At 44.0% G+C, this 14,116-nt stretch overlaps 1 protein-coding gene across 1 annotated transcript; it reads right to left on the reverse strand.

Annotated features, from left to right (window-relative positions):
* Positions 1-284: 284 nt before the first annotated feature.
* Positions 285-12,205, reverse strand: LOC120991475 (G-protein coupled receptor 183-like). Its single transcript, XM_040420282.1, has 3 exons — positions 11,732-12,205; positions 4,274-4,466; positions 285-2,334 (listed from the first exon to the last, which is right to left on the reverse strand). The coding sequence occupies exons 2-3, from the start codon at positions 4,407-4,409 to the stop codon at positions 1,388-1,390; spliced, it is 1,083 nt and encodes a 360-aa protein (XP_040276216.1). The 5' UTR covers positions 4,410-4,466; positions 11,732-12,205; the 3' UTR covers positions 285-1,387.
* Between the last annotated feature and the right edge of the window lie 1,911 nt (positions 12,206-14,116).

Below are 14,116 nucleotides of genomic sequence, written 5' to 3' on the forward strand. Positions count from 1 at the left end.
ATGGGACACAATGGAAAGGAGCTGACCACATTGACTTCTATGGGATAGTACTCTAGGTATACAGTACATTGTGACTTGTGATATCACCTACTGTGATCCTAGATCCTGTATTCTCTATATAGAGGTGTTACTTGTCATTGTCTTCCTGGGATGATAATGAGAGTAGCTACTGAAAAGTGACCTGTACAGAACAGGAAATCATGACCTATTATTAGCCCTAGTATGAATATTGCAGGATTATATAGATTTATTAAATATAGATAGCGATAAAAAAATATGTTTATTATACTGTAAAAATATGATTTAAACAATAGTTTATTTTCTGATGACAGATTCAGTTTAAATACATATCATTATTGCATATTAAAGAGGCAATCTCCATCAGAATACATATGCAATAAGGAAAGCCCATAGCATAACATGGTTGCAGGGTATCCACATGCTGCCTTGTGCATGAGCCCTGAGGGTTCATGTTTCCAGTATAGATGTAATAATACAGTTACATTTACACTAGTACCAATTACACATTTCTATTCTTACACAAATGACTTTATGATTTATAAAAAATAATTTATAAGCGATATTATTGTGTCCATGGCACACTTTTCATTCTGACCTCTATGTAACCACTAAGGAAGTATAGTATATAGATGTGCTTGCTTCTGCATATGGGAACCAAAACTAAAGAACACACACTGTGGCCATCAGTACATTATTCAGCTATTCAGACACCACAATGACGCATCCAGCGGAGAGCAGGAGGAAACGCATTCTTCGCTTTCAACATGACTTGTGCCATTCAAGCTTTGATATAGTGTGTTGTATGTATCTTCTTGCAGCAGCCACACTTTTCGTGTTATGTATCTATACTTTATTTCTTTGCCAATCTTGTACAATTCCACACTGAATTCCACACTTTTTTGCTGACAATTTGGGGAATATATATTTGAGTTTGATTTATACCTGTTTCTGGCTGACATCATTGGATTATGTTTTCAGAACATACTTGGAGTCCTTTGTGGTTCATCGTTCTTAGCTGAACTCAATAAACCTCTCTCTGTCCCCAGATTATGAGGCACTTCCTAAGAACTAGGTAACCAGTGGATGACCTACGTATTCAAGCTTTGGGTTGAATGTAAATTATTTGGCCATGTTCACATAGGTTGCATTTGTTGCAGATTTTCGGCGTAGGTTACACTCTTATGCATAAGGATGCATTCACATGCTGAAGATAAGATCAGAACAGATTTGAGGGCATGTTGTTGACTTCTAAATTTGCACCATGTCCCGTCGCTTTTGAGGATTTGTCACAATTTTCACCCATAGCAAAGCACATTATGAAGTTCTAAGTAAAATCCACAGAAAATTTATTTTTTTCTCTGCATTTTTAGCTGCCCTTGAAAAGTCCCATAACTCTTGTATTCACTGTACTAGAACTAATGATATAAAAAATAGGTGTGATCACCACACTAAAGCTATTAAAAGCAAACATTATCTGATAAAAGAAATGCACTTTCTTTAGTACCTGAACATCTGATTCACCAAGTAACATAATAATGTTATGGTATTGCAGAACAATATGCATTGGGCAAAAAAACACACCAAAAGTAATCACAACAAAAACAAGTAGCCTGCAGATCCTCTTATATTGTTCACTGGGCACTGTGTCAGAGTTCCTCACAGAACGGGAGATTAGGTAAGTAAATATACAAAGATGAATGACGGATAGATGGCTATAAAGAAATGATAGGATGAGCTGCGGCAGTGCCCATTCTGCTGTGAAACTGTAATCAGGAAAACAGAAATTTGCATCGTCTCTGGCAAGTCCTTCCTCGATTAATGAAATGGTAAATGCTGTCAGCCACAATGTAATGCTGACTGACCCAAACACCCAGCCTTTACACAATTTGTTGTAGTTGAGTGGGTCAGACACTGCTACATATCGCACAATAAATATCCACAGAGTGAACATTGTTGCAGTCCTTTGAGCAACCTTGGGAATTAAGCCAAGCATATAGCAGCCCACAGGGCCCACTACCAAGCTGTCTAAAAGGTAAACCACTCCGAATGGTAGGATCAAACATTCCAGGAGGGCAGCACAGAGAATGCTGGCGGCATAAATGGGTAAACCCAGTGAACTACTCACTTCTGGCCAGATTGACCACATAACCAAGATGTTGACTGTCATTCCCAGCAAAGTATTCCCAATGTACACACAGCAAAGAACAATTGTAAGCTCTTCAGGGGTATCATTCCGCGGAAGAGTATTTTCAGTTGAAACGGAGTCTTGTGTGTGGAAGAAGGGAGGATGGGTGATATTCATAGACATCTTATCTGGAAAATCATACAGTTTAGTTAGTGACATTAGAGATCAGTTGTGTCTTGTCTACCAGTTACTAGGAGACCTTTTACATTACATAGGTTTTATAGCAGTGCTCCTGAAGACAGTATGGGGGTCTGGTAATGGCCAAGGACCTATTCTAAGATCATTACTATTACTAGGATTACTTTAAAATTGTGGATTTTTTTCTTGCCTAAAGAAATGCTAAATTCAGTTTTACCCAAGTTAATGGGTATTCTGGTTATATGAAGTGACAGTGTGCATTCTCAACTGTTCATTTTGGGGGCTCTGAGGGGTACAGGGTACCTGTACTCCTGATCAGTGGGGGTCCTAATTGTAGGCCTCCAACAATAGTTGTATAAGCTTTAACAACTGGAATACCCCTTTAAAGTACCTACTGAAATCAGTCAACATTCCTTTGTATGCCAGACTAAACCATTGTTCTTTCTACACATTAGTCTCTATGCACAACACTCCCTCTATGTACTGATTAAGTGCTTAGAAACCTGGATAACAGCCATTAACAGACCAAGAACTTAAAGTGGTCCTGAAATAAAAACTAAACGTGGCCCCATGTTGTAGGTGAATCCAGACTGACAGAAGGTGGGTCAACAGAAATAAGCAGAGCCAGAAATAGCCGAGTGCAGCTCAAAATACCTCCATTGGTCAGGTGGATAAGTACCTGATGCTTCTTCATTTATTAATGATGAAAGTATCAGATCAATAATACCTTGCTGATAGCCATGAGGATGGTTTAGGCGACCCTCTAGGCATCATCCCACTGGGAAATTTCCCTGTAAGGTCTATGGCAGTGGTGGCGAACCTATGGCACGGGTGCCAGAGGTGGCATTAAGAGCCCTCTCTGTGGACACCTACGCCCTGGAAAAAGTCGTACCAATATGCCTTAGACTTTTCCTGCCATTAATTAGCGCAGGGCGTACTATAAACAGCACAGGCAGCGCACTGAATATAGGCAGGCTATTATGGCTAAATGATAAAGTACATGGGAAATATACTATATTGGACTGTAGTATACAGGGTTAATTGCCGTGTTGGCACTTTGTGACAAATATGTGGGTTTTGAGTTACAGTTTGGGCACTCAGTCTGTAAAAGGTTCACCATCACTGGTCTATGGTCTGCTAATGGCACATATGGGAACACTAATGGCAGCTATTACCTGCTGTCAATTTTGGAAGACAGCAAGTGGGAAAAAAAAGATATAAAAATAGATGAAAATGTATTTTTTCTACTTTACTTCTTTTATTAATGTACTCAGATGCTCCAGCACAAGATAAAATACTTTTGTAAATCTGGCACCTGGAAAGGCTTAAAGTCCCTTTCACAAAGGTCAAATCTGCAGGCAATTATTGGGAATGAACCATTTTTACATAGAGCGATCACCTCTGCTCTGGGTCAAGTGATTGCTACTGTGATCACTTGTTCCCGTATACATTCATCGTTTCAGCAGCAGATCCCTGTTTACACAAGACTATCTTCTGCCCAGGAACAAGGATTTTGGTGTCCGCATCAATAATGCTTTCACCAAATGGACATGTGTTTGCTCGTTCATCAGGTGACTAGAGGCACACTTAAATGGGGCAATTATAGGAAACAAGCATTCCTACAGACGCTTTTCCAATCATTGCCCCAACCATCAACCCATGAGAAGGAGCATTAAGAATTCCTATATTCTACATGAAGGTGAAATAATGAACTATTCAATCTATAGAATGATGTCTGTGGATGAAGCATAAATTGAGCAGAAATCCTTAAATACAGGCACAGTATATACTAAATGGCTGAGCATTAACTTTTATAACCTATTTTGATACTTCTGTTATGGCAACATATAAACTACTTATACAGTTCAGTTTCAAAAATTGTCATAAAAACTAAACTAGATAGAAAACCTTCTATAATATGCAGAGTACCTGTGATTGTAGTGCGATCTGCTGTGTGTGTGGCTTCTGAATGAAGCTTTGTGCAGGTCTGCAGCTCTGAGGTTACAATACACCTTCCTCTTATTAAAAGCATGTCACACACATTGGAAAGTGTAGCTCCACTCATCTTCAAGCTAAGGTAGACATCAACCAACACTGCATAAACGCATCATGAAGGGGCAGGCTGCAGACCAAAATATGTGCAGCTGAGTATAAGCATTCAGGGGACATTTATCATCCCCTGTATGAAAAAATAAATGTACATACACATCCATGCATGCACGTTTTTATGTACATGAAAATTGCTGGATCTGGATTCCTTTGACTATATAGATAGATATCCCCGAAGGCACGCCGAAACGCGCATTGGGGTTGCTCATTATTCAGTACTGTGCCCTAGCTAATGCAGAACATAAAAATATTTCATATCAATGCCTTTATAAGTGGTAGGCAACAAGCTCCAGTAGGTTACTAGCAAAGAATCATAACTGTACGATAAATGATAAGAATAACAGAAGTCATCCAGGGATTCTGTCACCTACACAAATGTACATTAAATGGTTGGTACACTTTTTACAATCCTTTTTTGTTTTAATGGTCTCCTGAAAGTAAGCTGATCGCAGTGTGGCATGCTGCCGGCATCAGTTGTAACATATGAGACAAGCCAGTAGCAAGTCTACCCCATAGCACTACTAAGGGGGAAATTGAGTATTACATGATGGTCATGAAAAATCAATGAGCCATCCATGTAAGAAGAAAAGGAAAACACTATATTCAAGCTAACTGATGTAGATCCTGACCCAGGGACTCTGTTGACTTAGAATACCCTTTCACATTGGTGCCCAGATGGTGCTCACTAGGGAAGAGCGAACCCGAACTGTATAGTTCGGGTTCGTACCGAATTTTGGGGTGTCCGTGACACGGACCCGAACCCGAACATTTTCGTAAAAGTCCGGGTTCGGGTTCGGTGTTCGGCGCTTTCTTGGCGCTTTTTGAAAGGCTGCAAAGCAGCCAATCAACAAGCGTCATACTACTTGCCCCAAGAGGCCATCACAGCCATGCCTACTATTGGCATGGCTGTGATTGGCCAGTGCAGCATGTGACCCAGCCTCTATTTAAGCTGGAGTCATGTAGCGCCGCAAGTCACTCTGCTATGATCAGTGTAGGGAGAGGTTGCAGCTGCTGTTAGGGAGAGATTAGACAGTGATTAACTCTGCAAAAACACTTAATTCAGTGATCGATCTACAGCTGTGGATCATTGAAACTGCTGCTATTTAATTGCTCACTGTTTTTAGGCTGCCCAGAGCGTTTTTATGTCACTTTTTTCTTGGGTGATCGGCGGCCATTTTGTGTCTTGTGGTGCGCCAGCACAAGCTGCCACCAAGTCCATTTAACCATCAATAGTGTGGTTATTTTTTTGCTATATCCTATATCAGGGGCTTGGCTGTGCTTGCTATTTTATTGAGGGGTAAAATACAATTGGCCAAAATAGCAGTACCCTAAATCTGGTGTTTCAGCTGTGGCTAGCCAATTGTAATACTGTCTGCTGTCTGCCGAAGCACAGTTTTTGTTCTGGGTTGAATACAATTCCCAACTTAGCAATCCCCTAAATATTTTTTTTCTGCTGTATCAGGCCAAGTTTAAATTGATCCATAAAAGGGTATATTAGATTGAAGGTGCGGATAGTGTCATCCTCAATAACTTCACACGCTACCGTGCATTTCCAAGTTTAAATAATTCTGTCCGTAAACGTATACCTGTCACCCAGCGCCTAAATAATAGGCCTAAAATTTATATTCAGCTAAATCTGTGTTTATTGCTGAGGCTGGTCAATTCATTTAGTGTCCGCCAAAGCACAGTTTTTGTTCTGGGTTGAATACAATTCCCAACTTAGCAATTCCCTAAATCAGTGGTTTCTGCTGTATCAGGACAACTTTAAATCTATCCATAAAAGGGTATATTAGATTGAAGGTGCGGATAGGGTCATCCTCAATAACTTTACACGCTACCGTGCATCTCCAAGTCTAATTCTGTCCGTAAAAGGGATACCTGTCATCCAGCGCCTAAATACTAGGCCTACAATTTATATTCAGCTAAATCTGTCGTTACTGCTGTGCCGGTATTAGTGTAATACGGTACCTAAATAGATAGCCAGATAGTGTTAGGAGCCTGTAAAAAAAGGCCTGAATTTGAATTCAATACATTGGGCCAAATAATTTTTTTCTTATTGTGGTGAACGGTAACAATGAGGAAAACATCTAGTAAGGGACGCGGACGCGGACATGGTCGTGGTGGTGTTAGTGGACCCTCTGGTGCTGGGAGAGGACGTGGCCGTTCTGCCACAGCCACACGTCCTAGTGAACCAACTACCTCAGGTCCCATTAGCCAGCAGAATTTACAGCGATATTTGGTGGGGCCCAATGCCGTTCTAAGGATGGTAAGGCCTGAGCAGGTACAGGCATTAGTCAATTGGGTGGCCGACAGTGGATCCAGCACGTTCACATTATCTCCCACCCAGTCTTCTGCAGAAAGCGCACAGGTGGCGCATGAAAACCAAGCCCATCAGTCTGTCACATCACCCCCATGCATATCAGGGAAACTGTCTGAGCCTCAAGTTATGCAGCAGTCTCTTATGCTGTTTGAAGACTCTGCTGCCAGGGTTTCCCAAGGGCATCCACCTAGCCCTTCCCCAGGGGTGGAAGAGATAGAATGCACTAACGCACAACCACTTATGTTTCCTAATGATGAGGACATGGGAATACCACCTCAGCACATCTCTGATGATGACGAAACACAGGTGCCAACTGCTGCGTCTTTCTGGAGTGTGCAGACTGAACAGGAGGTCAGGGAGGAAGACTGGGTGGAAGACGATGCAGGGGACGATGAGGTCCTAGACCCCACATGGAATGAGGGTCGTGCCACTGACTTTCAGAATTCGGAGGAAGAGGCAGTGGTGAGACCGAGCCAACAGCGTAGCAAAAGAGGGAGCAGTGGGCAAAAGCAGAACACCCGCCGCCAAGAGAGTCCGTCTGCTATTGGCCACCACCATCTGGGACCCAGCACCCCAAAGGCAGCTTCAAGGAGTTCCCTGGCGTGGCAGTTCTTCAAACAATGTGCTGACGACAAGACCCGAGTGGTTTGCACGCTGTGCCATCAGAGCCTGAAGCGAGGCATTAACGTTCTGAACCTTAGCACAACCTGCATGACCAGGCACCTGCATGCAAAGCATGAACTGCAGTGGAGTAAACACCTTAAAAACAAGGAACTCACTCAGGCTCCCCCTGCTACCTCTTCTGCTGCTGCCGCCTCGGCCTATTCCTCCGCCTCTGGAGGAACGTTGGTACCTGCCGCCCAGCAAACATAGGATGTACCACCAACACCACCACCACCTTGGTCACCAAGCATCTCAACCATGTCACACGGCAGCGTTCAGCTCTCCATCTAACAAACATTTGAGAGAAAGTGTAAATTCCCACCTAGCCACCCTCGATCCCTGGCCCTGAATGCCAGCATTTCTAAACTATGGCCTATGAAATGCTGTCATTCAGGCTGGTGGACACAGACAGCTTCAAACAGCTAATGTCGCTTGCTGTCCCACAGTATGTTGTTCCCAGCCGGCACTACTTCTCCAAGAGAGCTGTGCCTTCCCTGCACAACAAAGTATCCGATAAAATCAAGTGTGCACTGCGCAATGCCATATGTGGCAAGGTCCACCTAACCACAGATACGTGGACCAGTAAGCACGGCCAGGGACGCTATATCTCCCTAACTGCACACTGGGTAAATGTAGTGGCGGCTGGGCCCCAGGCGAAGAGCTGTTTGGCGCACATCCTTCTGCCGCCAAGGATCGGAGGGCAACATTCTTTGCCTCCTGTTGCCTCCTCCTCCTACTCGGCTTCCTCCTCCTCTTCTCCCACCTGCTCATCTAGTCAGCCACACACCTTCACCACCAACTTCAGCACAGCCCGGGGTAAACTTTAGCAGGCCATTCTGAAACTCATATGTTTGGGGGACAGGCCCTACACCGCACAGGAGTTGTGGCGGGGTATAGAACAACAGACCGACGAGTGGTTGCTGCCGGTGAGCCTCAAGCCCGGCATGGTGGTGTGCGATAATGGGCGAAATCTCGTTGCAGCTCTGGGACTAGCCGGTTTGACGCACATCCCTTGCCTGGCGCATGTGCTGAATTTGGTGGTGCAGAAGTTCATTCACAACTACCCCGACATGTCAGAGCTGCTGCATAAAGTGCGGCCCGTCTGTGCGCGCTTCCGGCGTTCTCATCCTGCCGCTGCTCGCCCGTCTGCGCTACAGCGTAACTTCGGCCTTCCCGCTCACCGCCTCATATGCGACGTGCCCACCAGGTGGAACTCCACCTTGCACATGCTGGACAGACTGTGCGAGCAGCAGCAGGCCATAGTGGAGTTTCAGCTGCAGCACGCACGGGTCAGTCGCACTGCGGAACAGCACCACTTCACCACCAATGACTGGGCCTCCATGCGAGACCTGTGTGCCCTGTTGCGCTGTTTTGAGTACTCCACCAACATGGCCAGTGGCGATGACGCCGTTATCAGCGTTACAATACCACTTCTATGTCTCCTTGAGAAAACACTTAGGGCGATGATGGAAGAGGAGGTGGACCAGGAGGAGGAGGAGGAGGAAGAGGGGTCATTTTTAGCACTTTCAGGCCAGTCTCTTCGAAGTGACTCAGAGGGAGGTTTTTTGCAACAGCAGAGGCCAGGTACAAATGTGGCCAGACAGGGCCCACTATTGGAGGACGACGAGGACGAGGAGGAGGTGGAGGAGGATGAGGAAGAAGCAGGTTCACAGCGGGGTGGCACCCAACGCAGCTCGGGCCCATCACTGGTGGTTGGCTGGGGGGAAATGCAGGACGATGACGATACGCCTCCCACAGAGGACAGCTTGTCCTTACCTCTGGGCAGCCTGGCACACATGAGCGACTACATGCTGCAGTGCCTGCGCAACAACAGCAGAGTTGCCCACATTTTAACGTGTGCGGACTACTGGGTTGCCACCCTGCTGGATCCCCGGTACAAAGACAATGTGCCCACCTTATTTCCTGCACTGGAGCGTGATAGGAAGATGCGCGAGTACAAGCGCACGTTGGTAGACGCGCTACTGAGAGCATTCCCAAATGTCACAGGGGAACAAGTGGAAGCCCAAGGCGAAAGCAGAGGAGGAGCAAGAGGTCGCCAACGCAGCTGTGTCATGGCCAGCTCCTCTGAGGGCAGGGTTAGCATGGCAGAGATGTGGAAAAGTTTTGTCAACACGCCACTGCTAACTGCACCACCACCTGATGCGGAATGTGTTAGCAGGAGGCAACGTTTCACTAACATGGTGGAACAGTACGTGTGCACACCCCTCCACGTACTGACTGATGGTTCGGCCCCATTCAACTTTTGGGTCTCCAAATTGTCCACGTGGCCAGAGCTAGCCTTTTATGCCTTGGAGGTGCTGGCCTGCCCGGCGGCCAGCGTTTTGTCTGAACGTGTATTCAGCACGGCAGGGGGCGTCATTACAGACAAACGCAGCCGCCTGTCTACAGCCAATGTGGACAAGCTGACGTTCATAAAAATGAACCGGGGCCTAAATATCTGACAATGGACTGTTCCAGTTTTGGCTGACGTGAAGCCTGATTCTCTGCTATGACATGAAGACTGATTCTCTGCTGACATGAAGCCTGAATCTCTGTTACGGGACCTCTCTCCTCTGTCTGGGTGCCGGGGCCTAAAAATATCTGACAGTGGCCTGTTCCAGTGTTGGGTGACGTGAAGCATGATTCTCTGCTATGACATGAAGCCTGAATCTCTGTTATGGGACCTCTCTCCTCTGTCTGGGTGCCGGGGCCTAAATATATGACAATGGACTGTTCCAGTTTTGGGTGACGTGAAGCCTGATTCTCTGCTATGACATGAAGCCTGATTCTCTGCTTACATGAAGCCTGATTCTCCGCTATGGGACCTCTCTCCAATTGATATTGGTTAATTTTTATTTATTTTATTTTTATTTTAATTCATTTCCCTATCCACATTTGTTTGCAGGGGATTTAACTACATTTTGCTGCCTTTTGCAGCCCTCTAGCCCTTTCCTGGGCTGTTTTACAGCCTTTTTAGTGCCGAAAAGTTCGGGTCCCCATTGACTTCAATGGGGTTCGGGACGAAGATCGGGTCGGGTTCGGATCCCGAACCCGAACATTTCCGGGAAGTTCGGCCGAACTTCTCGAACCCGAACATCCAGGTGTTCGCTCAACTCTAGTGCTCACGTCTCGCAAGCTATGGCAGTTCTTTAAATATTGGGTGCTACAAACCGGGTGTATGAGCGAAAGCTGGTTTTTAAGGAGCTGACGTTTTTGGAGCCAGGGGCGGATTGACCATAGACCTTACAGGAAAATTACCCGTTTGGCTGATGCCCAGGGGGCTGCCTGAGCCCTCCTTACGGCCGGCCAGTGGACATTTATGGGGATGTATTTTGTGCTGCTGGCAGCATTTTGTGATGGACTGTGGTATTTGCCTCTGGTGAGGTGGTATAATGTGCCACAATATGGTATTGCTGGCCCTGCCTTCCATCAATTTGGACCCAACTACAAAATGTGGCCAATTTTAATATTTTTTTCAGGGCCACTTCAAGTTCTCCTGCTTGGAGCAATCACTCTGCCATTAAGTATGAATTAGATGTTTTACTAGGGTGAGTCTCTTTCTTCCTATACCATTACCTTGCTTCTCTTTCTACAGAGTGATGGTTTTGGGTTTGATACAATAGGTGACCCCTCCTCTGTGTGTATGGTTCCATTACCATTGGCAATCTCACTAGTTTATGGTTTTGGCAGATATCTTGATTTGGATTGTAAGAACGTGTTTGTTATTCTCTTTGTGATAAAAGTCTATGAGAATGTGTAATTAGAAAATGATCTATTTTATTGTGTTGTATTGAATTTATATTTATATCTATATGGATTTATATTTCCATGTAACTATCTATATTTTAAAAGAAAACCTAAAATCATGCTGTTTTCTCACTGCCCACTTGGCCTAATAATATGTGTAAATTTTCTTCTTGTTAGCATTTAGAGATACGATCTCTAAGAGGTCATCGTAAAGGATGGGAGTAAATAAGTTAACATCATTTATTGTAAATAGTAAATCCTAAGGCATCTATACATAGGTACTATCTTTCATTGTAATCATGTCTGTGATGATAATGAGATGCCTGCTGAAAGGTGATATCTACGGAACAGAAGTTTTCACATAATATTAGGCTTAGTGGCTCAGTATTTTAGGAATATTTTTAAATATAGAAATAGACATGGAAATCAACTTAAAAAATCACCAAACATGTTAAAAATACAGTGGTCCCTCAAGATGCAATGGCCTCAGGATACAATATTTTCAACATGCAATGGTCTTTTCTAACCTACCATTGTCACTTACTTACCTGTCCGGGCTCGAGCAGCGAGATCTCCAGCTTTGGCGCGACTGCGTCGGAAGAGATGTGCTTCGAAGCCACGCTCCTCTGGTGACACGACAGCATCCCTAGCAATAGGATGCAATGCTCTGCTTCTCTCAACAACGGGTGTGTTCTGGAGGAAAACTAGCAGTGCTTGATTTTTCTGTTGTCCTGTTCCTGTGTGCTGTGTCTGACTAATGGAGCATGGGCCATTCAGGTTCTGATCCTGGGACTCGGTGCTCTATTTATATGCCTTTCTGGCAATTCACCCTTGCCATTATAGGTTTAATCCTTTTTTGTGCTCCTGGTTCTGTCTCTGAGTGTTTAGGATTGTTTAGTATATTGACCTCGGCTTGACTCTGACCTTTCTTGTGATTTTGTACTGTGATACCCATCTGGTTCTAACTTGGCTATGTTGACTTCCCTCCGTCCTCTGATATTGTACTGTATTGTCCTCCTGGTTTTTACTGATTTCCGTGCGACACTTCTCTGTGTGGTTGTGTCTCTGTGTCTTGCACTTAGCAGAAGAGGAACAGGAGCTCATGAGGAAACATGAGGAACAGAGAGGAGGGACAGGACAGAATGTGGTAATGCAGACTGCATGCAAGAGCTGCTGCTCATTATCCACATCCCCACCTCCTCTCTGTATTTCATGTCTCCTCATGAAACTCCATTCCCACAAAGATTAATAAGATCTAAAGATCTTATTAAACTGTATTCAGGATCATATAAAATATAGAGTGGTTGTGCACACCTCATTTGGAGGGATTCATCTGACGTATTAGTATAAATCGGATTCCTATAGTGGAATGATAATAGTTTTATTTTACCTATACTAGAAACAGGAGTAAAACAATATCTGATGTGTATAGAGTTTCAGAGATATTCAACAACGGGGACCGAGGACAGAAGGACTATAAGGTGATGGGGTCTCCGTAATGAATAGCTCGGATAGTCCTCAAATGGCTATATAACGCCCTGATTGTTCAGGGAGATATAACTATAAGTCAACGCTCATCAGATAGGTACAGACAATAGCCAGAATTCATCAAATAGGTAATGGTGCAAATGTCAATCCAATTGGGATGAAGTTCAGCAAAGGTCAACAGTTCATCCACAATGGGACCATAAAAATACAAATACAAATACAGAATACAGAATACAGGAATGGGTCCACCTGTTAAAAAGTAGTTATAAATTCATGCATAAGAAGAACCCTATGTTTAGGTATAAAAATGATTCCACCTATAAAAGGGATGATTCCACCTATAAAAAAGAGGAGGATGGTTCCACCTGTAAAAAAGACTGTACAAAAGACTTCTCCAACAAATAGTTCATCCACAGTAGGACTGCAAGGGTTAAAAATGTAAATTAAAAATAATGATAATATTTATCCAGCAAGTAGTTCATCTACTGTGAAAAAAATGTAATGTCTATTGGAATAAATAGATGTGAGTGCTCCCGATTGTATAACAATGTATCATTTCAATGTTCCAGATGAGGTAACATATACATTGTGAGTAAGTTTATAAGAATCAATATGTTGTTCAATGTAGATTCCTTGTCTATTCCTGCAATTTTCATAGACTCCTGCAGTTCACATAGACCGACTTGATAAATAGTTAATCGTTAATAGTTAATAGTTTAATCACGTAGATGGTAGGACTTGATAATAGAACCCTTACTCACGGTTAGTTGTCCCAGCTGGGAAACAGCCCGGCGGTATCGTGATGGACGGAAGATCAGGAAATTTCCTTCGATGTCTTACGTGTATGCCGCAGATTATACTGTTGGCATCGCGGTGTTTGGAGCAACACGCTGGTAATGTTCGTGTCTTTGGCCGCGGCGTCCCACGTGCCTACAGCGCTAGCGGTGCTTGAGTCTTCCGGCATCTCCTTGTGGTCTGGAGAGATTGCAGAGGTTGTAGGGTCCAAGTGCTGGTATGCTTGATATTGATTGCGGTTAGTATCAGGTACCGCGTGAAGAGAAATAGAGTGCTCTTAAGGAATTTCCAGTATTAATAAATGACGTCTGGCTGGGGGTCCTCACCATACGCGTTTCAGAGATCTCAGTCGCATTCCTCAGTGGTTGTCCCGCTGGGACAACTAACCGTGAGTAAGGGTTCTATTATCAAGCCCTATCATCTACGTGATTAAAATATTTATCAAGTCGGTCTATGTGAACTGCAGGAGTCTATGAAAATTGCAGGAATAGACAAGGAATCTATATTGAACAACATATCGATTCTTATAAACTTACTCACAATGTATATGTTACCTCATCTGGAACATTGAAATGATACATTGTTATACAATCGGGAGCACTCACATCTATTTATTCCAATAGACATTACGTTTTTTTCACAGTAGATGA

Source organism: Bufo bufo, chromosome 2 (genome assembly GCF_905171765.1).
Source record: "Bufo bufo chromosome 2, aBufBuf1.1, whole genome shotgun sequence".
In the NCBI taxonomy this organism is placed as follows: Eukaryota; Metazoa; Chordata; class Amphibia; order Anura; family Bufonidae; genus Bufo; species Bufo bufo.

Excerpts from the sequence above, each read along its gene's own strand:
- LOC120991475 (XM_040420282.1), bottom strand. The coding sequence starts at position 4,409 with ATGAGTGGAGCTACACTTTCCAATGTGTGTGACATGCTTTTAATAAGA. Across the intron at positions 2,335-4,273 it reads AGATCGCACTACAATCACAG|ATAAGATGTCTATGAATATC; the intron begins GTACTCTGCATA and ends ATGATTTTCCAG.